Consider the following 27,770-nt stretch of genomic DNA (forward strand, 5'->3'; position numbering starts at 1 on the left):
TGGGATAAAAGAACACAACACATTCAATGTGAAGGCATACATTTTTGTGTTTTTTTTGTCATTTGATTCAAATATAGAAATACATTATTGGTTTGTCTAATAATATAAAAATGTGCTAAATATGGAGCATCAGGATTTCCTGCTTTTTTATTGATTTTGTGAATTGATAGTCATCAACTATAAGGGTTTAGTTGAGGGAACATAGGGCTTACACACATAATGGTGAAGGTAGATAGACACACTCTCTCTGTAGTACAGGAAAATATGGTTAGTAATATTGAGTGTTGTTTTTGTGTGTTTCAGCAGGGTTAGGCAACATCTGTCACGGGAGGAATGTAGAAGGAGGAACAGAGAGTATGAAAAAAGCGTAGAGAGAGAAATCAGTACACAGCCAGAATTAAAAGAAGAATTACTAAGACCGGAGAGAAAGAGATTGAGAAAGCGAGTTAAGGAAGGAAAAATTTGTATTTGTGTATTTTATTAGGGGCTTTCTGCAGAAAGGATCAACACAGAAAGAGAGAATGTTTTATGGTAGAAATATCAGCTATCCGTCAGTTAAGATAACAGTTCTGTTCCACAATGTCCTAATGAAAGAATTCAGTGAAGGAAAACAAAGAGCAGAGCCACTTCACAGATTTTGTGCAAAATCAAAGAACCTTCTATTGTCAGAGAAGAAAACATACGAGCTGCTGAAAACAACGACGCAATTTAGTCATACAAAACCAAAGGCCAAAGGAATCCAAAGTCAAAAGGCCCACCTAAAAACAGTCCAAAACGTCTTTTGTAATTCTGCACGTATAACCACTGATAAGCAAGACAAAATTACTTGAAAAACAAATGTGAATACAATTTTCATAAACAACATTTTATTGTTTGTTTTATTGCTGTAATTGATCAATTCAATGTATTTGAGAGTTCTAATTACTATAAATTAAAGTTATTGTCACTACTGTCAGATTATATTGGCAGATCCTGGATCGTGTGGGCTGATCGTGATGATAATGGCGGATCCTTTATTGTGTTGGCATCTGATAGTGGTGGTGGACCACGATTGCCGGCGGCATACAACTGCAGGGTGGTTATTCTAGATACATATTTTTGATCTTGACTGTATGTATTTTAATAATTTTTTCTGTATCATGGTCAATACTGTTGCAATATTACTTATAATACTTTTGTTTTCATTACAATAACACTTACATCACTCCACTTTCTCCCCAGTACCTGCTTTTGCACAGTGTCTGTTTTGCAGGTTGTTTTTTGTTTTTGTTTTCTGTATATTTTTACTCTCATTATGTATAGTCTAGTAGTGTATATATTTTGATCTTTCTTTTTTATTGTTGCTTCGGCACTGTTATTTAAATTCTGTTTTTCTCTTTTTTGCTGTAACAAGTGAATTTCCCCGTTGTGTGGATAAATAAAGAAATCTAATCTAATCTAATCTAATGTTCTATTTATTTGCTTTGTTGTTTTTATAATGACTGTGTGCTCTGTTTGATTTTCTTCTGTTAAAAAACTTTTTAAGTCTGTTCAAAAGTCTTCAAAACTAATATATAACTAAAGTTATTATAAGGTTATCATCATTACTAACCACTACACTGTAGGGTGTTTTGCTGCTGAATTTTGGCCACCTCAGCAAAAAAATTCTCAACAGTTCCTTCCCCTACAGCAATCTGTGTCCATGTCTGTTCTTTTGTGGGGACTCTCTGTTGCAATCTGGTGAGAATTGTGTTTTCCTGTGTACAGAGTGTTGTAAGGGATCCTGAACTGGAAAGTAAAGGTAACTCTGGAGTTAGAGAGAGAGACATCAGCAGACAAGATAATGGATCGAGTTTCATACACTCAGAATAACCCGCTGTTTGGCATTACACTCAGCAGAAGTGATCTCTCCAGTTTCCAGCCAGTCGGTGAGTACTGAGGCAGAAAGTAATCAAGGTATATAGATTGAGTTTACTCAGACTTTTGGGAGAAACTTGACAACCACAATATTGTTACATCCAGTTACTGCTGTTACTATGTGTATATGACAATTCTCATTTTAATTCTGTGAATTGCAGTTATGATTCATCATGTAGGCTAGGAGAGGGCTTATGAACATTTTCAGTTGAGCTACAGCATTTACAGGAGGAGAATGAATAATTTTATCTTGTTGGGGGAAAACATCATGTATTAATTAATGTATTTTTTATAATATATATTAATAACATGGCATTAAATCTCAAATCCTTGAATACAATCTCAATAGAACAATCTGGCTTTGTTTGGAACCCCGTCCAATCTGCATGCCAGAGACTCAAGACTTTATTGTCATGTGCACAACAATAACATTAAACAGTCACTGGCAATGAAATGCTTGGGTAACAGGCTCCCTTCCAGACATGCTCAAAATATTACAAAAGCAAAACAAAAATGATTTTAAAAATAGAATATATATTTTTTTTACTAAATAAATAAAGCTTAAGTATTAAAATAAAAATATACATCTAAAAAAGTTTGGAGGAATTATTGATGATTGGAGGAGTTTAAAAGTCTTATGGCCTTGGGGATGAAACTGTCTCTGAGCCTGCCTGGTGGTGCGGGCCCAGATGCTGCGGGACCGTCGGCCAGATGGCAGCAGGCAGAACAGTTTATGGCTGGGGTGAGAGGGGTCTTTAATGATCCCGTTGCTCTTCTTCCTTCACCCCTGGGTGTAGAGGTCCTCCATGGATGGCAGCTCCTTCCTGGTGATGTACTGAGCTTATGGTTCAGGGCGGTGCAGCTGCCATACCAGGCATGGTTTATGAGCTTCAGGGGCATGATGGTATTGAATGCTGAACTGTAGTCAATGAACAGCATTCTCACATATGTGTCCCTCAGGTCCAGGTGGGAGAGGGCAGTGTGTAGGGTGAGATCAAAGTGTCCTTGGTCAAGATACTGAGCCCCGAATCGCCACTGATGACTGTGATGTTCTCAGAAAAAGTGCCCATAGATGTGTTGTATGAATATGTGTGTGTGTGACTGGGTGAAAGGCTGGTGAAAGGCTAAGACGGTACTGTACATCGCTTTGAGTGGTCATCGACACTAAACACTATTTAAATACAGATGATAAAAAAGATCTTCAAAAAATCTTTTAGCTCAGGCTACACCCTGAACAGGTCACCAGTGTTTTGCATGGCCAACATACAGATACAAACCACCATTCTCTTTCACATTCACACCAATCTGCATGTTTTTGACTGTGGGAAGAGAAAAGACAGAAAGACCTCGGCCAATGGCAAAACCGGGACCAAATGAAATAAAAGACAAATTAAAAAAAAGGCTAAAAACGAGGTTGGAATGCTGCCACCAAGAAATACGATTTTTACAGTGTTAAATATTAATCTGTGAATAAATTGACCAATTTGAAAAATAATTAAAACATTTAATTTCAATTTAACTATTCCAAAACTCATAATAAATAAGACGACAAAAACAGATTTACAGCCAATAAATAATTGTAATGCATTACTGTTTTTCATAATCACATCAATAAATATACTTTTCATGATACTATTCACATGGAATTGCAAAACTAATTCTAAAAATCCTTTTTGATTCAATATTTCTATATTTGTATAATATAATATTTAAATTCAAAAATAATTTGTTTCCTGTAACTGTAAACTTAAAACTAAAACATAACTAATAAGTCCAACCCAGAGCAGCACAACTAGACTTTGAGTGGAAACTTGGTTTATGTTGCCATGCAGGGCACTGGCCAATAAGAACTTCTATTATTGCTCTTCGGTGCAATTGCCTGTTTTAAATAGGAATAATTAAAGAAGCAAAAAATATTAGAGTAAGAAGACACTAAGATGCACTCGTATGTTGCTGAAGGCATTGTGTAATAAAGTTACTTTGGGACTTAAACTAAGCCTCATCCTTCTTAACAGGAACATAACATGGGGCGGCTGTTGAAATTCATTCCCAACCTGACTACAAAAACATCATGCATCACTAGGCTCCTACACAATGACTGTGAGTTTAAATGGACAGTCAAACATGAGCATGAGTGGCAAAAACTCAAGATCACACTGACCACTGCACACGTGTTGACATTTTATCACCACACAAGGAGGATAAAATTGTCCACTGACGCCTCAAATGATCGCATTGGTGCAGTTCACTTACAGGCTGAGGGGGAACACTGGAAACCACTGGCCTGTGCATCCTGGGCCATGACAAACCATCACTGACCACTAGTTTCTATAATCCAAAAGAATCTCAACAAGATGTTTCCACGGATTCAACTTCTGATGATTAAGATGCAGAAGTATGACTTTGAACTGATTTACACTCCAGGCAAAGTAGTGGTACTAGCTAACAGCCTCTCCAGACACAGAACTGCAACAGGTTATTCAAAGCATTCACGAGGAATGGCTAGCAGGTTCATGTCCACAGTTCGGCTATGTCAGAGGTGAATTCAGTGTTGTGGATGGAATTAAGATTAAGAAGTCCTTTATTAGTCCCACAATTGGTTGATTTGCAGTGTTATAGCAGCAAGAGATCTGCGAGAAAAACATCAGAAATATAGAAAAATATCAATGTAAATAAAGTAGTATAGTGTAAAGACAGGAATATATATATATATGCAGTGTGAAAATATTTACATTGAATATATTGTACGTAAGCCTTTATAATGACAGACAGATGAAAATTGCACAGTTGAGACTTAAAAATGTATACAGAAGGCCAATATTGGAAATTGATTTTTCTTATTTCCAATGAGTTTTTGCTCAGTTACTTGAGTTCTCATGCATGTTTAGCCTCCCAAAAATGCAAGCATCAACATGCGCTGTGTGGCCATGGCAACACCATTCAATGAAAAGAGAAAGCATTCACATTCTTTGTACAAATTTTCAGCTGAATCTGGAAGATTGGTGCAGAATGGAAAATATATAGTCAAGTTGCAAGAACTTCCCGTTTTAAGATGAAACATCAAACTTTGTCACGCAACCGACAGGCCATTCAAGGAAACCTCACAAATTGAACAACTTTTCATCTTGAAGGTGATTAGATGACACTGACCTTATATGAAGCTGATCCCATTAATCCTCTAGGTCGAGACAACTGACTTTTGGCAACGAAGATGGGATCTTCCTTAGAGTGAATCGAGTTAAAACTGGCAGCAGCATTCGTAAACAGTGAAGATTTGTACTTTGACAAAAATTTAGAAATATTTGAAACCTATTTGAAAGGTTAGAACATTTCTTCATGGCAAATGGGCTGACTTAAGGTGATAAAAAGTCAAAAGCTGTTTTCCTGACTGTTGTGGGTAGAGGTCCACACCCTCCTGAAGGACTTGTGAGAGCCATTGAGGCCGTCCGATAAACAGTTGTCGGACCTAATTTAATTAATGTGCACACACTTTGTGCCAAAGACAAATTTCATAGCAGTTTAACATGAGGAACCAGAGACAAGATGACTCCATAAGCGAGTATATGGCTAGTTTAAGGAAGCTAGCATTCACTTGCAAGTTTGGGACATTTTTGGACGATGCTCTCAGAGACAAATTAGAATGAGTAAGAAGTGCAGAGCTATGCGACCGCATCTTGCCCACACAAAATCAGATCTCTACCAGAAGTAGTGATGTGTCGGTCATGAACGATTCTATCACTATGAACGAATCCTTACAAGGACTCGGGAGTAACGAGTCCTCTCAATGAGAGATTCGTTCATTTTCTTGTGGCCGCGCATCGGGACTGTTCCATAGGCTCAGTCAAGGAAGCAGAAATGATTCGTTCACTTCCCTACTGGGTCTTCGGGTACGAGTCTTTGGATCATTTTTCACGTGACCTGCATTGGCTCAGTAGAGGAGCGCTGGAGCTGTAGCGAGGGACGTTCACTGTCTCCCGGAGAAATGAACACTCTGTGTTTTTAGTATAGAAAGACGTGAATTATATTCGTTCACAAGTCATACTGACTGGTTTTGTTATTTTCACTTTACATTAACACTTACAGTTTAGTGCAGTGTAATTGTTTGCCGTGATAATTAAATGCCAGTATGATAATAAATGACAATTTCAAACCATACAAACTGTAATGTTGTACTGTATTTAATAGGTTTACTTTAAAAAATATGATCTGCAGTAAACTGTAAGTGTAAATAACAAAACCAGTCATTATGACTTGTGAACGAATATAATTCACGTCTTTCTATACTAAAAACACAGAGTGTTCATTTCTCCGGGAGACAGTGAACGCCCCTCGCTCCAGCTCCAGCGCTCCTCTACTGAGCCAATGCAGGTCACGTGATAAATGATCCAAAGACTCGTACCCGAAGACCCAGTAGGGAAGTGAACGAATCATTTCTGCTTTCTTGACTGAGCCTATGGAAACGTCCCGTTGCGCAGCCCCCCCCCCCCCGTTGAAATGAACGAGTGACTCGAAAAAAGATTTGTTCCTTTTACTGAACGAGATTCAAAGAACCGGGTCGGTAAAAAGATCCGAACTTCCCATCACTAATCACTAACCAGAAGGAAGACAAGATAAGCAGACCAAGTGTACCAAACACCTGGAATGACAGGCCAAGTGGATGACAGGGGTAAAGTCCACAAAGAATGTTGCGTTACAGCCAAAGCACCTGCAATATTTAAAAAGTTAAGGGATCAAGTTAAGGGATGCAAGTTCCATATTACATGTTCAATCACTCATAAGCCGTTTTCAGACATGACATGTGGGTAGTCTGGAAAATTGGGTCTGGAGTTTAGCCAGAGTTTGCCTTTCACATATTCACAACGTAGCTAAACAACAGCAAGAAATCCTCATTATTCAGCCAGAGGCAGGAAGTGAAGTATTAACTCGACTGCGGCAATCCCAGGATGTCCTTTACAACAAACAGACACATCAGCTTTTATCACCACAAACATCTTTGGCACTGTATGACACAGCTTTTTCAGTCCATATCTGTACAGCTATGTACTTACTTTCACACACAGGGACATCTGAACCCTTCAGAGTGGAAAGTAGTTTACCATTCAGTCAAAGACAGTTTGGTCTAATGCCAACAGAAAGGCAGCTCTCATTATTGTAAATGAGCTTTTCAAATTTATAAAAGCATTTGTATCATCTGGGTGAACCAGGCTATTTTCTGTTTCCTGAATTAATTTAACCACGATGCAAGTTTTCTGCAGGACACTGATCTAATTCTAGTGTTTCAAATGTTCAATGTTTGTGTTTCAGATCCGAAGCCAGCTAGGCCCAGAAGACAGTGGTGTTTTAATGTGGTTGTTGTTTACCTGATCTTGCAGACTGCCCTCAATGCCTTTCTCCTTTATAAAGGTACAACTGTATTCAAATAATATTCGTTAGGATATAATTCTATAACAGTTTCTGTAGTACACTTCATATTTATATGCTCTATACAGGTGAACTGAATGTTACTGACAACACTTGCCTATTTGTTCTCTCCCTGTCCCAGTTTTCACATTGGAGTCTTCACTGTCTGGGGCTAGAATGGAAAAGTTGAAAGGTGATCACATTGGTCCGGATGGGGATCAGCATGAAGACTTTAAAACTCTCATCCACAACAACAGTCAAGAAACCAAGACCCTATGGGCCCTGCAAAACCAGGTCCTGTGAGCATAAAATGCTGATTAAAGAATAATGTTTGGTTTGTGATACATCTGCTAGTTCAAATGATAAGTTAGCATGTGTACCTTTGTTGAACAGAGGCCAGTGTTGCCTCAATTGACATTCACTGGATAATTACATGCACAAGTAAAAAATAAGAACCATAAAATGGCGTTCTTACGATCACAATAATTGACAAAAAAAACAAAAAAACTCGATATTATAAAATGTTTCTGTATTAACCATTAAACGCTATTCCGACTGACCAGAGGTAATCATACTTCAGGCGTGACTTGACACGTCATCACATGACGCCTTACAGTATGGAGAACCAAGCTTATTTGCCTACAAAAATAACTGCAAAACACCATGCTAAACAATTCCCTAACATTAAACATGACCTTGCAAAATTGTGGTGGAACTGGACAGACACTTCTCCACTGCAAGGCCTCTCAAAATGGTTTCAATGCCCCAGCATGGACAATGACAAATCACTGTCACCGAAGCGACAACATCAAATACGGTAGCAAGTGCTGAAAGAATTGAGGTAAGTTGCCTATTATATTTAAGTTATTGAGATTATGAAATAATAAATAGTTTAATGAAATGGAGAAAGCCACAGAAGTGTGTGCACTGGCGGGGGGCGGGGGACCAAAGAAGGTAGGAACAGAACCAAATAATTGTGGGAGCGCGAGACTAATGACATTGCTATCTGCATACGCTTCATACCTGTGTTTGCAGAGCATGGTATGTCGTTCACGTCTACGCTGCAATGCTAAATACAACGGCATATTTTTCACCAAGCTCTTTGCTGTGCCCTGACATTTCTTGTCGTTGTTATCCAGCATTATCAACATTATATCATGCTAATTATAAAGCCTTATCTATGTTTTTCCTTTCTTGTCTTCAGAGACTTAAAAGATTGAGTCTGAAGGAGCACAGGGTGCTGACCGCCACAGGCATACTGCATTAAAAAATGCTAATGCAGGACCAGGAGGACAATACGGTATTAGGCCATGCTTAAAATGCTAATGCAGCATATTAGGTATTTAATAATTGGCAACATGGTTTGAGCTAGCCGCTGAGAGCTAGCTCGATTTGACGGTTCTCGACCTCTCAGTCCGGTTGTTGTCATGTCCTCACTCCCGGAACCCCTCATCCAGACCCGGCTCTGTCCGGGTCCGAAGGGGCTAGCTTTGGAGCTAGCCTCCGCTTGCTCCAGAGGCTAGCTGCGGAGGCTAGCTTAGAAGCTCGGCTTAATGTCTGCACACGGACCCTCAGTCCACGGAGAAGGGAACCCGGACAGAGTGTTGGCAGTGAATGCGACAAAACAGAATTTCGTCGATGACAAAATAATGTCATAGACGAAATTCTTAATGATCAGTTAATCGATTGTCAATTAATTATGCCCATCCCTACCGCACACCACCTGAAAATTAGCCTTGATAAGACTAAAATACTTTTTCCTCCAGGGAAAGGCTCTCCCACCCACAACCTGACTATTACCTTTGACAACTTCGTGTTAGCCCCCATCCAGACTGCTAGGAACCTGGGTGTAGGGTTGGGTACCGAGAACCGGTTCCAATATGGCACCGGTTCCAATACAACCGGTACCTACCCGGACCGAAATGCAACGCAGATTTCGGTGCTTAATTTCGGTGCCTGAGACTGAGGTCTTTGTTCCTCCCACCTTCTCACACTTCCACTCCTTCCTTCACGGGAAGGGGCGCCTCCCGTCGGGCCCCCGCATGAGTCGGGCGCGGCTGCCGTTGGACAAACTCTTGTCTCTGTGCTGCCCGCGCGTGCATCAGGGCTTCTCTGCAGGTGTGGGAGGATCTCCTCGCGTGACCTCTCCCGGCGCTGGCTGGCCGCCGCCGGGCGCATTTCCTCTGTTGCTGTGCGCCGCGACCAGCTCTAGGTCGGCTTTGAAAGGCTGTGGGCAGGAGGTTCGAAGACCACCCCGAGAAAGGTTTCACAAAAGCATCTGCATTTTTGGGGGGACGCGGAGACACGGGGGTCTCCGAGTGATGGAAAAGCGACCCTCAGTCTTCAATTGGGTCAGGCACTGAAGTCAGAGTCACCAGTCAGAGTGTGTGTTTTTTATTTATTTTTATTTATTTAAGTATAGTGTAAACTTTTGTTAACGTTCGTATATTATTCATAGTTTTAAGTAAAAAAGTGTTTTGTATTTATTTTTATTCATAATCTTCTTTAAAAAGTTCATATATTTGGCAATAAAAAAAGCCTTTCTTAAATGTCGTAAAGCGTTGTTTTTTTTTAAGTATCGGTTTAGGCATCGTTTAGACACCTGGGTGTGACACTCGACAGTCAACTCTCCCTTACTGCCAACATTACTACAACAACACGTTCCTGTATATATATGCTGCACAACATCAAGAGAATACGACCCCTTCTCACTCAGAAGGTGGTGCAGGTTCTGGTCATCTCACGCCTAGACTATTGCAACTCCCTCCTGGCTGGTCTACCTGCTAGTGCCATCCGACCTGTGTAGCTCATCAAGAATGCAACCCTCGACTGGTCTTTAACCTACCTAAATTCACTTACACTACTCTGCTCCTCCACTCCCTTCACTGGTTACCAGTGGCTGCACGCATCCGTTTCAGAACATTAGTATATGCGTACCATGCTGTGAACGGATCGGTTCCAGTATACATTCAGGACAAACCTTACACCCCAGCCTGTCCACTCCGCTCTGCCAATCTGCTTGTTGCTCCCTCATTGCGAACTAAACACTCAACAAAATCCCAATTGTTTGCTGTCCTGGCTCCTAAATGGTGGAACGAGCTCCCAAATCTGGACAGCAGAAAGTCTACACGTCTTCTGCCGCAAACTAAATACACATCTCTCCCGACTATACCTTGAATTAAAAAATAAATATAAAAAAGTAGCGATTTAGTAGCACTTAGTAGTTTGGCCTTCTTGAATAAAATTGTACTTTCTTGATTCTTGTTGTTCTGGGTTTGTACCCTCATGGTTGAAGGCACTTATTGTAAGACTCATTGGATAAAAGCGTCAGCTAAATGAAATGTAATGTAATGTAATCTATGACTATATGAGAGTTTATATGCCACAAGTAAAAACTAATTTGTCTAGATGTCTCCTGACTTGTATCTGCACTAATTCTGATGTGGATCGTGCATTACATTACATGTCATTTGGCAGACACTTTATCCAAAGATAAATTAGTGCATCCACATCTATGTGCATGTATTGGGGGTACCAATCTCTCTGTGATTCTGGGGTTCAGAACAGAAAAAGGTCTTAGATGTATTTGTAGATTTAGAATGTGTGTACAATGTGTGTTAATGGGGGAGTGGGAATAAACTGTAAATAGAAAGCGATTTGTGTGGTAATCAACACTAGAAAAGGGCTATATAAATACAGACCTTTTATCCGACCATTTACATCCTTTACAATCTGGCATTCTTTTTGTATAGCCTTCTGAAGCAAAGAGTACAACAATTTAATATCGTATATACACATAAGACACAGAACACCTGTTAACAATCAGACTCCCTCCCTGGCACTGTTCTCCAAACCAAATCCTCAATCTCTCACTCCTGCAGCCGGCGCTGACCACACCACACTACCACAGTACCAAATAAACTACTTTTTGTTTCAAGAAAACATAAAAAAACAACATTACATATTTTCAAATGCAATTAACTTGCCTGTCCATTCCACAGGAAACCCAATCCAGATCCAAAGTTAGATCTTAAAAAGGTTGGAGTTGATGTAGCATGACCTTTCTTATAGCTGGAAAAGAAAAGTAAAAAAGTGTATTGGTTAACATTGCATGTATCACGTCATGATAATTCAGCCTCTTGTGGCGCCCTCCCGACCTTTTGCGCCATAGGCAGTTGCCACCCCTGCTGGACGCTCGGAGCAGGGCAGAGCAGTGGAGCAAGAGGGAGAGAGAGAAGCCATCGCTTATAGACTAGCCTGTTAGCCTGCAAGGGTGGGCTCAAACAGAAGGTCCAGTGAAACGCAGAGGAAAAATCAGTCAGTAGATGGAGTGATATACTGTATGTGAATAATTAACTATAGATCAGCGATTAGCCATAGGAATATAGAGAAATATTGGTGTTAGCAGAGGACCTAGTTCATAGAGGTTGACCACCACCAGCAGCAGGAAAACAGGAAATGATGAGTACACTTACCGTAGCATGTAAGCCATACCTCTGGAAGGTAAGAAAATGCTCACCTACTTTAATCTGTGTCTGCGTAACATTTGGCATGTGTCATTGAATTATGAATTCAATGAACGCAGGTGATTGTATGACCCGGTGCGGTGTTGTCATCCATGAGAGTGGCATATAAACTCTCATATAGTCATAGATTACATTACATTACATTTTATTTAGCTGACGCTTTTATCCAATGCGTCTTACAATAAGTGCCTTCGACCATGAGGGTACAAACCCAGAACAAGAATCAAGAAAGTACAATTTTATTCAAGAAGGCCAAACTACTAAGGGCTATAGGTAAGTGCTACTAAATCGCTACTTTTTTATATTTATTTTTTAATACGGCTAAAGCTGCTGTGGATGAGCCTTAGTTGGTGAAAAGAGTTTGTGATTTTTTAGTCCAAGGCAGCTGTTAGATTAAATGCGACTAGATGAGATGAGAACCACCAACAGAAGCCGCTGTCTGTGGTGTCTGACTGCTGGTAAATTACCTATCCTGCTGAAAACTGGAGACTTCTGAAACCCTTTATCTCTCATCAGAGATTTCCATTTGGGAAGCAACACAAGGGTTTATCCTTGTTATTGTAAAATGTCCTGCTCGTTTCAGTTTACGGTTCCTAGTTTTTTTAAGGTATTAGTATGTTTCTCCTTTTAACGTAATTTCTATGAACACACTTTCAACGACCTTTTATACAAACCTCCCTTTCTGAATTCTTCTTCTTCTGATGATGATGATACTTTTATTCTCAAAACCCATCTGAATTTAGTTTTGCGTCACTAGTAACAAAAATTAGGACAGATAAATTTGACATAGCATTCAAATCACAAAATGTTAATACAAAAGGCAAAACATTTATCCGTATGAAACAACGAAGATGAGAGATTAAGTTCCATATTTCAGATTGACTGTTGCACAAAGGAATTTTTCAGTTTCACATTATTAAATCGTGGAACTCTGTTGTATAGTAACAATGTACTCTATATTCACTGTTCAGGACGAGATTTGGATAAGAATGAATTCCAGGTTATTGTATGGGCACGGTTGTTCTTTGTCTTTTGAATTCATATAGTACTGCTGCATCAATATACAAACCCGAAACGCTGTTTCTAACCGGTTTGCCCTTTTTGGGCAACTATAGCAACATGGCAGTCTTTGCCCTAACATAATAAAACACTGCGGTTTTTATGAAGATATGAGAATTATATTCCAGTTTTTCAGAAAGATCCTGAGAAATTCTTCACATTTTTTCTTTAAATCTTCGATACTTAATGTTGGGTAAATAATTAACTCTCTGTTATTCCCAGGATAAGGGGGTCCGCCCCCTGTACCACCATGATAAGCGCCCCTGTATAACACATTTTCATTCATTCATTGTGATCATGATTTATAGCAATGATTTAGCATTTAGGTCATATTTCTGTTGTTGCTTTATCAACAGTTGAACAGTCTGTGTGGAGAAGATGGTCAGCTGGACATGCTAAGGGCTGACCTGAGTCTGCTCAACATAAGCACCCGCAACTTGGAGGCCAAAATGACAACCATCAATCTCAAACCAGGTAAGCCAGTGTATGATTGAAGTCATCAGAATGTCATAAAACATTAACTATGCTGCTCATAAATAACACAAATAGAACATTTTCTAGTTGGTGCCCTCTGTGGATTTTTGTCGGAAGGATGGTTTCCAATAATGAAATACATTCATGTTTGAATCAACCCTAACAATATATTGTTTGTTATCCTCAGGGCCTCCAGGTTCTCCAGGAACAGATGGACTGCCAGGACATCCAGGGGGACCTGGAGAAATGGGCCTCAAAGGTGAGTCCACCGTATGGAACTCCATAGATAAAGTAAAGCCTTAGATAAAATTATTTAAAAAATGAGGAGGTGGTTGTGCCTGGTGCTGTTATCACTGAGTAACTGGGAGAACACTGATGAATTAAAAGGAACATCCTGTAAAGTAAAGTTATTGATGTGGCTATGTTTCTCTTAAATGCATCCCATTATTGTTCAATTTAAGATATCTGGTATGGCTTGTTCCAATCTTTAATCTGAAAACAACATTAGACTAAGTTTTTCTTTCTACAAAATTACAACTGATTTTGTTGTCCAAAACCACCTTTAGTGGTATGTCCCATCAGGACTTGGGTACCTGTATTATTTTTCAGCTCTCCCAGGACAACTGGTAAAGGTGGAGGGGTAGCCACTAGGGATGGGCATTCGATTAAATTGTCTTAATCAATCGTCGGGAGAATTAATGACGAATTTTCGTTTAATCATTAATATTTTTATATTCAAAAATTCACTATTTATAGGCTATATTAAAATGCAGTGAAAATAAAAAAAACAAAGAGTGTTTCTTCATTCAGATCTTTATTACAAGATGGACAAAATATGCGCTGCCGTAATCTCAAGCAGCGGAGCCGACAGCCAGAAGCTGGTGCTACTAAACACTAATAATATAAAAAACAATCATGTTAAACAATAACTTAACCACAAATATATAATACTTAGGTCTGATAGGTTTTGCCACATGTAACTCAAAACTATCAAACAAGGCACCGAGTCAAGAAAGCTTCATAAAAATAACTGGTAACTCACATACAACTTCAGCACCAGCCTACTGATTTGGGTTGAGAAAGATGACATGTTAACATGCTCTGGGGACAGACGCGAACGCAGCCTGGTGACCGTCGGTCCAGCCGCCGAAACAACTCGCTCTGAGAGGACTGACGTCGCCGTGATACACAGGTAGCTCCGTGCTAACTTGGCTAGCCTGGGGAACCTTATTCCATTCACTTTCCACCTGTTGAGTCATTGTCTCTGCTCGTTGTGCATCGCAGCTCCTCTGTGCTAACACCGAGTTGATGCTAGGTTGAGAGTGAGATCGAGAGCAGGATGCGCCGCCATTAACCAGGGTCGGATGTGCGTTCTTCAAGTGGTACATCATTTGAGTCGTGGCCGAGTTGTACTTAAACACAGCTTCGCAGTGTTTGCAGTGAACCAAGTCACTTTTTAATACTAAATGGTCCCAAGCTAAACTTCGCCGTGACTTCTTCGTGTTTACTTTGGAAATGGTAACACGGTAACACGGTAACTCGCAGGTAACTGAGTAGGTCTGTGGCGTTTTTGTCAAACACTGCCCCCCGTGGTCAAATGTGTAATTACCGAATGTATCGATGAAAAAATTATTTCCTCGACGAAATTCTTAATGATCAATTAATCGATCGTCGATTAATTATGCCCATCCCTAGTAGCCACTGTATTTAAATCCATCTTTCAGTGTATTTCGATGGATTATGACCATAATCAATAATTTGTGGGGATTTCAATGTACATATATGCTGTGAAACTAAACCTATGGCTAAAGCAGTGGTTCTCAAACTTGTTCTGTCATGCCCCAATTTGGGTCTAGAATATTTTTCATGCCCAACCCGCTCACCCGACCAAATAGAAAACATGCATGTGACTGGGGTGTAATATTTGTAAGTGTCTTCTTAATTTGTTGGGTCTCATAGAGTTTTCAGACATAAAATACACACTGGTCTCTCCTCATGTCCTACTGCATTGACTGTGAAGCCAAGAGCAAGACAGGCTTCATCGTACTTTCTTTTCAACTTGGTTTTTGAACACTGTCTCTGATCTGACCGGCTGCTTCACGTGAACGATCTCTGATCTCACTTTGTGTGTCTCTGAGCGAGTGAGCGGGGGGCGGAGCCCTGGGGCCTGTGTGTGTGCGCTCTCCGTTCGGAAAAAAAATTGCGCAACATGCACAACACTGTACAGGGAGCCACTGCAGAGGGGCTGAAGTCGCGGGTTGCCGACACCTGGCTATGGCGAAAGAGCCTCTACTATAAAAAAGACACTTGTTCTCACAGGCTTTCTCCTCAAGTTGAGTGCGTTTCATCGCAACTGATTACATTTTTCTTATCGTATTTCTTATATTTTATTTTGTTTCGTTTTAGTATTTTTATACATTTTTATTTTACAATAATAATTGTATTTTATTTGTATTCCTTTTACTTTAATGTATGTTTAATGTATAACTTGAACTTTAATGTATTACGTCTTTACTGTCCTTTGGTCGTACCTCTCCACCTGTAAAGTACTTTGGTCCACCAAGTTGTTTTTAAAAGTGCTATATAAATAAAATTGACATTGACATTTACCTGTAATCCATACCCTGCACAGATATTACTCTACACTATCAAAGCCACTTGGTTTCAGGGGCATCACCGCATAGCCTGCACTTTGGGTTTTTTTCTATGAGGTTGTTGCAATTGCTTAACAGACCTCTGAAATGCTGACATTGAATGGATGAAAACACAACAGCAGTTCAGTAAATCATTCAAATCTATATATTAGCCACAGACACGAAGAGTAATGAAGCAAACAGTTTAATTTGATTTCATGGAATGAAAATCTAGGTAGGATGAACACAAAGTTTTCTTACCTCACTAGTCTGCACAATAGACTACACACAATGCCCAGCACCACTTTAGTTAGTTAGTAAAAGTGTATTTTAGGCCTATTGAAGGAGGACTAACTATTTTCATGAGACCACATCAAAGGTAGCCTAGCTGCCAGACGAACTTAGCCCCGCCCACAACATTTGAGGTCGGGGAGTTCGGTCTGGCATCGCTCCGTTGGGGAGAAACTATGCCCGAACAGAAGCTGTTCGAACCAATCAAATTGTCAGGGCGGGCTTTATACGATGATGGACAGATGATCAACAGTAACGTAATCAACCAATCACCAAAGAGCGCAGCTGGCCCCGATGGACCCCATCGGGGGGTTTTAATTTTACCAATTTTACCAATAACATTATTAAATGTCCCCCTCTGCCACACAAGCAGTCATATAGATAAAAAGAGAGAGAGGGGGGCGCTACGTATTCTCCACATAGGCTTGAGTGGAGAATACGTAATTTACCCTCCACACCCGACATTGAACGGAGCAAACAGCGGAGAAGTTCTTGAAGATGGATGACAATAAATTAATAATTGAAGTGGAGAAGTACAGTGAGCTGTATGATCCTCAGCGCATATGAGACAAAAAAGACACTTGTTGGGACGCTGTTGCAGTTAATGTTGGAGCAACAAGTAAGTATATGCTTGAATAAAATGATTAACTGCCGTTTTTACTCCTCGCTATCTGGATTTACGAGCGGCATTTGAGCATTTCCATAGATTTATTTAGAGAGTGAATAAACTCGTGAAACAGAGAAGTACCGTCATGTAATCCATTTATTTCAACAATGTAACTGTATTCTGAATACCATCTACTTAAATTGTAACTGTAACGGAATACAGTTACTCATAATTTGTATTCTAAATACGTAACGGCGGTACATGTATTCCGTTACTCCCCAACACTGTCGCTTTACATACGTCACGTACTTCGTTGCTCTGATTGGTTGAAGGTCTATCCAATTGAGCGAAGAGGCTTTTTTTTTCTGGTTCGGTTGAAACACGCCCCATAATCAAAGCCCAATGGAGCGATATCAGACTCATATTCTGACTAGAATTATGAGTAGGTTAACGTCAGGCTACATCAAAGGAGCAGTGATTCTTAAATGTATAATACACATCTATTATTCACCTATTGTGAAAGGTGAGATAACACAGATATTGCTAATAGCTTTTCATCTGACTATTATTTTAGACATCTCTGTATGTATGTCTGTCTGTCTGTCTTTCTGGCATGTGTAGAAGGGACACTGCTTTAGTACAGGAATAATTTGCTGAACTCACTTGATTCGATTACTTCTTTAAATATCTACAAGACATCTTTGCTTGTTGACCTTAAATCTAACTTGTTCTTGTTTTTGATTATATTTACATTTGGCTTTAGCTTAGAAGTAGTTTTGGTATTTCTGACATTTTAGTTTGTTCACCTGGTTTATATTATATTTTGGCTTTATTTATTTACATCTGATTGCAATTGGATTGATGCAGTTGATATAGTTTCTTATAGGGGGAGCCCTAGTGTGTATGTACTGTTGATGTTATTGTGTTGATTTTTCCTGTGCTGCTGATTGTTTAGTTCTTTCTAATTATTATTCATGTATTTTTTTAATTAAATTTGTATGTGTTATTTTTAGGGCTGTCGATAGATTAAAGAAAATTAACTAATTAATCTCACATTTTGAAATTCATTAATCTAGATTAATTGCGATTAAAATTCTTCTAAAGACTAAATCTTATAAATTAACGAGTAATCACTTCAGACAGCCTGTATTTTACACAATGTTGTGTTTTCAAAGAGGCTCAGGCCTATAACACCTACCTATAAAGTGGCAGCCAGGTCGTTAAATATCATGTATGATAAATTGTGTAAAAAAAAAATTTAAAAACCAGCTGAAAATATTCCCAATGTCCTTGGAAACAATAACACTGCTTCTTTCTTCATTGAAACATCCAGATTAGTAAAAGGTAGAAAAAAAGGTGTATTTGAGACACCATTGGTACTGTCATCTTTAACATTGAACAACACACACAACAGCATAACAAGTGGCCTTGGTAAACTGAACTGACATTCAAATCTGTCATGTTAAAGTGCAAAAACTTAAAGTGCAAACAAACATGAAAATGAAAACAGGAAGATCTCTGCTACTTCAAAGGTCCCACCTTATGCCCATTTTACCACAGTTGATATGGTTCCTTGGGGTCTTAAAGGGACTCACCTTTGTTGCATTTGAGAATTACAGCACATTCAAATCATCCCGCCTTCCTCCAATGCCCCACCCCCTCGTTCCCATCCGCGGTGTTTTATTTAAGAAACTTTATTTACACAAGCAGACTTACAACCATCCCGGTGTTTTTATTTTTTTGAAGAAACTTTATTTACAAGCAGACTTACAACCTATTGCCTCCGCGCACGGAAGCATTCAGAAGCACCGGTAAGTTATATACATTTACATTCACATATATATTTTTCAGTTCAATGGTTATTTGCACCATTTGCGGGCCCGAATGCGCCACAAGAAGCAGACGGAAAACCTGCATGTCCATGCAGCAAACAGACAGGTCTGTCGGCCAATAAGGTCCTTCGGTCCGAAGAATTTTATTGGTTGAAGTTTTCACTAAATATTATGAGAGTGAAATAATTGTTTGTTTTTACTCCTGGTGGGTCTGTCTTGCATTTTAGAGTGTCATTACCTTATTAATACCAATTTAACCTTATCCAAAAAAAGTGTAAAAATGCAACAAAGGTGAGAGTCCCTTTAATGAAAATGAAACATATTTTGGTCAAAATACCACAAGGATCATTTAAAACACCATCATTTTACCCTGTCTAAAACAGCCCTCCTCAGATTGACCTGTTTTGAGTGCTGGAGACGAAGATAGAATCTTACAACCATATTGTTTTGAACCAGAGTCAGGTGGGCCGGAGCCTGGCTGCTAGAGCCCCAGCGCAGGCCCGCAGTGGGAGCAGTGGGAGCTGGAGCTAACCACTGCCCATAGCCCACTGCACATAGCTCCAGTTAGCAGCCCGGTTAGCTGCGCGGCGCTAGCTCATAGATAATAATCTCATAGATTAACGCGTTAATTTTGACAGCCCTAGTTATTTTGTATGCTTGCTAAATTCCATGTTTTGTGTATGAGGACCCACTATACTTGATTTACAGCGATTGAAATATATGTATTATTCACATCGGCCTCAAATCAACTAACTAAGTCTGTGGACTTGTATGTAGGCTGACATGTTACTGGTATAGAGCATACATAACTGTCTGTGTGAATAAGTCTTCATACTTCACTGATAGTACTGAGTAGCAGAAGCTGGAGTCCATCAATAACTTACATAACTGAATGATTCTGTTCAGGTGACATTGGTGTTGCTGGCCCTCCAGGACCAGAAGGTGTCAGGGGACCTAATGGACAACCTGGAGAGACAGGAGTTGCTGGGCAAACTGGTGGGTTTAATGAGGACCATTTATGTAATAATGTGTGTTTATTATTCTTTAAGCTGTACAAAGTATGATTCACAAAAAAGGAGGTTAAATCAAAATGTTGCTGCAGCATAAAAAGTGCCCCATTTACAACAATCAAAATGCTGATGAGGACTTTAGTGCTCACCAGAGCTGAGAAAAATAAATGGAAGACCAAGTTTGACATATGGAAAAAGTTGGACTCACAGATGTAGGAACCCTATACATATCTGTCTACTTTGGGAAAAGGAAGGCAGCTATGTTTATTGAATTCAAATCTCGCAGCTCCAACTCAAAATCACTTCACTGTTTCAGGGCCAATTGGATTCACTGGACCTCCTGGACCCACTGGTAAGCTTCCCCTTCTATTTAGCAGTCATGGTATTGGAAGCCATTATTAGCCAGGATTACAGCATAGATGTAGGGCAGGGTTCGGCAACCTTTGTTACATGAAGTGCAATTTGAAATGTTCTTGTTAGTAAGTGTGACATATCAAGATTATTTGGGGGGGGGGGGGGGGGCGGCTAGCTGTTGCTAAATGCTTCACTTGCTGCCCCATTACTGCAGGGAAATTAACTAGTTTTGAGGTCACTGTTTTCAAAATTCCCCTATTCCAAGTTGCCTTTGTGATGTATAACCAGAGGTGTAAAAAGTAGTGAAATATTGTACTCAAGTAAAAGTATCTTTACTTTGATGAAATTTTACTTAAGTACAAGTAAAAGTACCCATCTAAAAATCTACTCAAGTAAAAAGTAGTTAATTTAAAATGTACTTTAAGTAAAAGTTATTTAGTTACTTCCAACAACTTCATGGGGGCCGCTCCTATACAGTGCAAAAAAGGACAAGGGTCATAAATACAATCCAAAAACAGTTATTTTTAATTAAAGGAGAATCTTTACAAATATAAGTGCAATGACATTAAACATGTCAAACATTAAACATTGAACATGTCAACATAACATTTAAGAACTTTTGGGAGGACATGTCAAGACATGAACCACACGACAGCTAAAATAAAAAGTTAAAATGCAGCTGTCGCGCTTCATATATAAACGTTTGGTTAAACTTTGCTCCACCTTTAGAGCACTAGTCTACAAACTTCTTGTTGAGTTTGAGCATTATATAGCTGTTGCCTTGTTTGCCTTTAAAGGCAAACTGCTTGCTGAGATGTGGCCGCGGGTTTTCTTCATCTGCTTTCATCTCAACTGGCGGAAAGTTCAATGCTTCCGCTTGTTGGTCGTCCGCAGCGTGTTGGTAGTCCGCAATATCATCCTTCTCTAGCTCTCGTGACTCGGCACCGGCGGCTTGCATCGACTCCATCATCCACTCTATGCAGCATCTACCACCAGTGTTGTGCAAGTTCACACCTCTCATGAACAAGTTCAAAGTTCAGTTCATACAAGTAAACATGAATAATTCACATTCAAAGTTCACCATTTAAATTCTTAAGTAATTCATGGTTCAGTTCATTTCATAGTTTTAAGGTGGAAAGTGAGAATGAAAGACTTAACTTGATTTTTAAAGAAAACTTTATCCATCACTACCCCTTGCCTTAAACTGTACTTCTTATGTATCAATTACTAAAATAAATTTTTTTTTAAATTTTTTTAAATTATTTTTAATTTTGCCTGTTTATTTATTCATACCCTGCAAACAAAAGGCACAACAAATCAAAGTTTTGATACATTTATTTTGAAAAGGTTTCTTTAATTTTGAAAAGGCACTTCCTGAAAAATACAGAAAAGATCGCTACTGGCAGGTGTGCCTCTCGCTGTTGGAATGAACGCGTTCTTTTGAACTCGTTTATGCACAACACTGTCTACCACTGCAGTAAGAATTGCCTTGCACCTTAAAGGGACTCTCACCTTTGTTGCATTTGAGAATTACAGCACATTCAAATCATCCCGCCTTCCTCCAATGCCCCACCCCCTCGTTCCCATCCGCGGTGTTTTATTTAAGAAACTTTATTTACACAAGCAGACTTATAACCATCCCGGTGTTTTTATTTTTTTGAAGAAACTTTATTTACAAGCAGACTTACAACCTACTGACTCCGCGCACGCACGTGAGTTTTTGTTTACCAAAGCAATGGATTCGGATTCAGAAGCACCGGTAAGTTATATACATTTACATTCACATATATATTTTTCAGTTCAATGGTTATTTGCGCCTTGATGACGCGGGCCCGAATGCGCCACAAGAAGCAGACGGAAAACCTGCATGTCCTTTCAGCAAACAGACAGGTCTGTCGGCCAATAAGGTCCTTCGGTCCGAAGAATTTTATTGGTTGAAGTTTTCACTAAATATTATGAGAGTGAAATAATTGTTTGTTTTTACTCCTGGTGGGTCTGTCTTGCATTTTAGAGTGTCATTACCTTATTAATACCAATTTAACCTTATCCAAAAAAAGTGTAAAAATGCAACAAAGGTCAGAGTCCCTTTAAAATATGTCTTTTTTTTACTCAGTAACGGATGTTATTTCCAATGTAGCGAAGTACAATACTTCAGCCAAAATCTACTAAGTAAAAGTAAAATTGCCCATTTCAAAAACTACTCAAAAAATTACAAAGTACACAAAAAAACTACTAAATAACAGTAACGTGAGTAAATGTTATTTGTACTTTACACCTCTGTATAACATTATCTGCATAGAGAGCAGGGAAGTGATAGTTGTCACAGGAGACACATTCAGGACACAATTTAATGCCAAGTACGAACAGACAAACTTGAAGCTGTCAACTTGAAATCGGATTTCTCAGTACGAATGTTAAAACCAGTCCTGAACTGGTTCAAGGACTTGCTTACAGACACACAGTAATACATACCAAATGATCTTTACTGTGAGAGGACGATGACCTTCCCTGGTTTCACATCATGTTGCAGGTTTGTTGAAAGTGGAACATAAAGCGATATAACACTTCCTGTATGGAAAAAATGGATCAGCAAATTTAACTTGTGAAACAGTTCAGTGTCTCTTCCTCATTTTCCTCATCACTAATAATATATTGCATATAACCTGCTATTTCATGTGAAAAACATCCTTTGCACAGCTAGTATTGTTCATAATCATCACTCTGTGTGTGTGTGTGTGTGTGTGTGTGTGTGTGTGTGTGTGTGTAAAAACCTGGGCTCCAAGGGGCCCCAGGAAATCAAGGTCCAGGTGCAAAGGGAGAAAAGGGAGAACCTGGGACCCCAGGTAAGGGATTGGATATAAGTTGTGGTTCATAGCACAAATATTAAGTTTTATTCAACTAGACCTGACAACAAAGAATATCTTAAGAAACAGTTTTTATTTCTCATAGCCTATTCATTTGTTTCCTTGTCAGTGAAAAAAAAAGTGTAGGGTCTCCATTCATAGAGTACCAAGAGTTGTTGTTATTGAAAATAAATAACCTTTTAGTATTTTGTGCATTTCTATTTTAGAGACCTTTCTATCTTAGGAAGTAGTAGTAATTTCGAATTATATTTTGATATTTGTCACATATACTTTAGTAACTGCTGTCCTCTAATACTCTTTCAGGCCCTCATGGTGAAACAGGGAATTCTGGCCAAAAAGGTACACATTTTTTCAATTCAGTTGAATTTAATTCAAGTCAAATTAGTTAAAATAAGATTGGAAATCGGAATAATTCAACAACTCCTACAATAAACAAACACTTGGTAATTGTGGAGTGAAAAAACTCTTAACATGAAGAAACTACAGACAGAATTTTGGGGGAGGGCTGTTTTCTATCGAAGATGTTACATGCCCAAAGTGTACACCAAAATGTGTGTTTATTTGTGCCCATGGAAGTATGCTTGTGTGTGAATACCAAAATCATTTATGCTGATTTGTTTGTACCTACAGGATCTTCGGGAGTTTCTGGTGTTCCTGGGCACAAAGGAGAAAAAGGAGATCTTGGACTTGTTGGTCCACCGGGACCTCAAGGTCAGGTGCATAGTGTGTAACATCTATAATGCTTATACAGACTATTACAGGTCATTATGTCCTCATAAAATATGTAAACTAGTCATGTCATTTTTAATGGCATAAATCATTTTTGAATCCTGGCTTGATTTGTTTTATATGATATCAATTATTGGTTCAGTATTAAGTGTTTTTTTCTGTCATACTTTTATTCATAGTCTTATTTAAATAGGGCTTTAACATGGCGTGACATCCTCTGTCCTTAACCCTCAGCAAGAGTAAGGAAAAACTACCTGTAAAAAAAAATGGGTCCACCATTGCGACCTCTGATGCGCGATCCACAAATCGTAATCCAAGGTGCGGCCACAGCTGTGGCCCTTCCTCTGCGGGCGATAAGGCACAGCAACTCCGGGGAAGGGGTCAAGTTAGTAACATGTACTGATGAGATAAGAATTACTTTGATGTGATAAGGATGGAGAAGAGGAAGGAGAAGCTGGAAAGAGAAGCTCAGTGTGTCATGTGTCATAAATTCCCTTTGCGCCTTAGCGTCATCAGGGGTTTTTGCCATGTAATCAATGATACAATGACACAGGCTGAACTTGAGGGTGAACTGAGGCTAAGGTAAATCTGACTGGCTACTTGTTTGTATGGTAGTATGATGAAAACCATGTGGCCCACTCAGTAGATTAGATAGATAGATAGATAGATAGATAGATAGATAGATAGATAGATAGATAGATAGATAGATAGATAGATAGATAGATAGATAGATAGATAGATAGATAGAGTACTTTATCCATCCCCGAAGGGAAATTAAGTTGTCATAGCAGCCGGTATATTTGAATACAATAAAATACAATACAATGCAATAAAATTAAAAATATTGAGGTAGAAAGAATAAAAAAACAGAAGCACAAGATAAAATACAATAAAATAGGTAGATAAGGTGCAGTGGCAAGATGATGGTAATAGTACTGATGATATGATTGTAATGGTATTGTTAGAATACAATAAAATAGGTAGATAAGGTGCAGTGGCAAGATGATGGTAAAAGTACTGATGATATGATGGTAATGGTATTGTTAGACAGAATTTAAGAATAGTACAGTATATATAGTATATAATATAACATAATATATATTTATATATGATAGTAATTATACCAATATAAAAGCAGTATATGGTAATAATGGCAGCAACAGTATATATAATAATAATAGTAATGGTGATATAATATAGTAATTATAACATGTACACATGTATAAATATGTGTATATAGACTTATGTATACAAAGAATATACAGAGAGTATGATATAATATATGATATATAGTAGAGGTATGAATATGAATATAAGTATTTGACTATACAATAGGTAATATAATATACTATGAGTCTAAGAATATGTAGACAGAGTGTGCAAAAGACAATATTATTGTATAAAATTATATATAATATCAATATGGTGTATATGAACACATATCACATATGATGTGAAGTAAGTGTATATGGAGCGGAGTGTTGTACAGGTACACAGTGCAAGGAGACAGGTTTAGTGCAGTTCTGTGATGGTGGCTCTGACAGAGGTAGAGGAGTTGTACAGTCTTATTGCAGTTGGGAGGAACAATTTCCTGTAGCGTTCCTTCGAGCAGCGGGGTTGAATGAGTCTGTGGCTGAAGCTGCTCCTTAGCTTGTCCAGTGTTTTGTGGAGGGGGTGAGAGGGATTGTCCATGATGCCAGCAGTTTTGCCAGCATCCTGTCCTCCACCACCTTCTCCAGGGTGACAAGCTTAGAGCCAACCACAGACTCTGCTTTCCTTATTAGTTTTCTCAGTCTGTTTGCATCCTTTGCCTTGATGCCCGCACCCCAGGACACCACAGCAAGGAAGATGGTGCTTGCCACAACAGACTCATAGAACATCTGCAGCATCTTGTTGCAGACGTGGAAGGACCTGAGCCTCCTCAGGAAGTAAAGCCGGCTCAGGCCCTTCTTGTAGACGGCCTGTGTGTTGGTGGACCAGTCCAGTTTATTGTCCAGTGTGACACCCAGGTACTTGTATGCAGACACCACCTCCACATCCGTCCCACCGATGCAGACAGGAGAGGGCAGGGGCTTGTTCCTCCTGAAGTCCACCACCATCTCCCTCATCCTCGCCACGTTGAGCTGCATGCAGTTCTCCCCACACCACTTCACAAAGCGGTCAACCAGGTCCCTGTACTCAGCCTCCCCCCCGCCCTCAACACACCCCACAATGGCCGTGTCATCAGAGAACTTCTGCAGATGACACGACTCAGTGCAGTGCTTAAAGTCAGCAGTGTATGTGGTGAAGAGGAAGGGGGACAGTACAGTTCCCTGGGGGGCCCCGATGTTACTGATCAGACGATCAGACACACAGTTCTGTAATCTCACAAACTGCGGTCTGCCCGTCAGATAGTCATCGACCCAAGTGATGAGGGGAGCACTCACCTGCGTGCCCTCCAGTTTGGCCTTCAGCAGTCTGGGCTGGATGGTGTTGAAGGCGCTGGAGAAGTCGAAGAACATGATCCGGACTGAGGTGTTGGGTCTGTCCAGGGAGGAATAAGCCTTCTGCAGCAAGTAGATGATTGCATCATCAACCCCAACATGGGGCTGATATGCAAACTGCAGGGGGTCTTGTGATGGGAACACCAGCGGCCTGAGGTGTGCCAGGACCAGTCTCTCCATGACCTTCATGATGTGAGAGGTCAGTGCCACCGGCCTGTAGTCCTCCAGTGCAGCAGGACGTCCTTTTTTGGGCACTGGGACCAGGCAGGATGTTTTCCAGAGCACTGGCACTCTCTGAAGTTGTAGGCTCAGGTTGAAGAGGTGCTGGAGAACTCCACAGAGCTGGCTGGAGCATCCTTTCAGCACACAAGGGCTGATGCGATCAGGTCCTGCAGATTTCCTCTGTTTGAGCCTCTCCAGCTCTCTCCTCACCTGGCTGGCAGTGAAGTGGAGTCCAGACTGGGGGGTGGGGGATGTCAGTGGTGGGTTTGAGGGTGGAGGGGATGAGGGTGGTGCAGAGAGGTGTGTGTTGTAGGAGGTGGTGGGGGGCTGTGGGTGATGTGAGGATGTCCTGGGGGTGGGAGGTGTGAGAAGGTCTGTGGTGAGGTGGGGGGTTGTTGTTCGGAGAAGCAGAGGAGGCAGTGGAGGGTCCGCTGGGGGTGGGGGGGTTGGAGTTGAACTTATTGAAGAAAGTGTTCAGCTCGTTCGCATGTCCCTCATCCCCTGCTGCTCCCCCACCTCTCCTCTGGAAGCCGGTGATCTCCTTCATCCCACTCCAGACGTCCCTGGTGTTGTTGTCCTCCAGTTTGTGCTCCAGTTTTCTCCTGAAGTTGTCCTTTGCCCTCCCTGATGCTGCGTTTGAGCTCCCTTTGTACTCGCTTGAGTTCTACACTGTCCCGTGATCTAAAGGCCCTCTTCTTCTCGTTCAGAAGGGCCTTCAGGTCGCTTGTTACCCACGGCTTATTATTTGGGTAACAGCAAACCTCTTTAGTGGGGATGGTGTTGTCTATGCAGAACCCAATGTACTCAGAGACACAGTCAGTCATGCCATCAATGTCCTCACCATGTGGCTCATACAGAGCAGCCCAGTCTGTGGCCTCCAGCGCTCCACGCAGTGTTTCCATGGCCTCAGGAGACCATTTCCTCACTGTCCTCACTGTGACTGGGTGCTGCTGAACCACAGGCTTGTATGATGGTGGGAGCAGGACTAGGTTGTGGTCTGACCTGCCCAGTGGTGGCAGGGCAGTGCAGCTGTATGCATCCTTCACATTTGCATACAGCAGGTCCAAAGTCTTATTATCACGTGTTGCACACTTGACAAACTGGAAGAAGGTTGGGATTGTGGATGAGAGGGAGGCATGATTGAAGTCACCTGTGATGATGATGAAGGCCCCGGGGTGTTGTGTAATCCTGCAGTCACAGTGTGGATGACGTCACACGCTGCTTCCGCGTTCCCGGATGGAGGAATGTAAACAGTGATGGCGAAAACACTGGTAAACTCCCTCGGCAAATAATACGGACGAAGTCCGACGGCGACGAGCTCGATGTCCGGGCTGCAGACCCGCTGTTTAACCGTGACGTGCCCGGGGGGACACCACCTGTTGTTCACGAG

At 40.3% G+C, this 27,770-nt stretch overlaps 1 protein-coding gene across 1 annotated transcript in view; it reads left to right on the forward strand.

The window, feature by feature from the left end:
* Positions 1-1,669: 1,669 nt before the first annotated feature.
* Positions 1,670-27,770, forward strand: part of marco (macrophage receptor with collagenous structure) — a 36,473-nt gene continuing 10,372 nt past the window's right edge. The window contains exons 1-10 of the mRNA XM_061088511.1: positions 1,670-1,907; positions 7,201-7,299; positions 7,439-7,590; positions 13,238-13,355; positions 13,543-13,614; positions 19,625-19,714; positions 20,045-20,080; positions 22,866-22,925; positions 23,250-23,285; positions 23,577-23,657. Coding sequence (XP_060944494.1) covers positions 1,823-1,907; positions 7,201-7,299; positions 7,439-7,590; positions 13,238-13,355; positions 13,543-13,614; positions 19,625-19,714; positions 20,045-20,080; positions 22,866-22,925; positions 23,250-23,285; positions 23,577-23,657 — 829 coding nt within the window. The 5' untranslated portion in view covers positions 1,670-1,822. The remainder of the gene's footprint in view (positions 1,908-7,200; positions 7,300-7,438; positions 7,591-13,237; positions 13,356-13,542; positions 13,615-19,624; positions 19,715-20,044; positions 20,081-22,865; positions 22,926-23,249; positions 23,286-23,576; positions 23,658-27,770) is intronic.

The sequence above is a fragment of the Limanda limanda genome, chromosome 16, assembly GCF_963576545.1.
Source record: "Limanda limanda chromosome 16, fLimLim1.1, whole genome shotgun sequence".
NCBI classification, from domain to species: Eukaryota; Metazoa; Chordata; class Actinopteri; order Pleuronectiformes; family Pleuronectidae; genus Limanda; species Limanda limanda.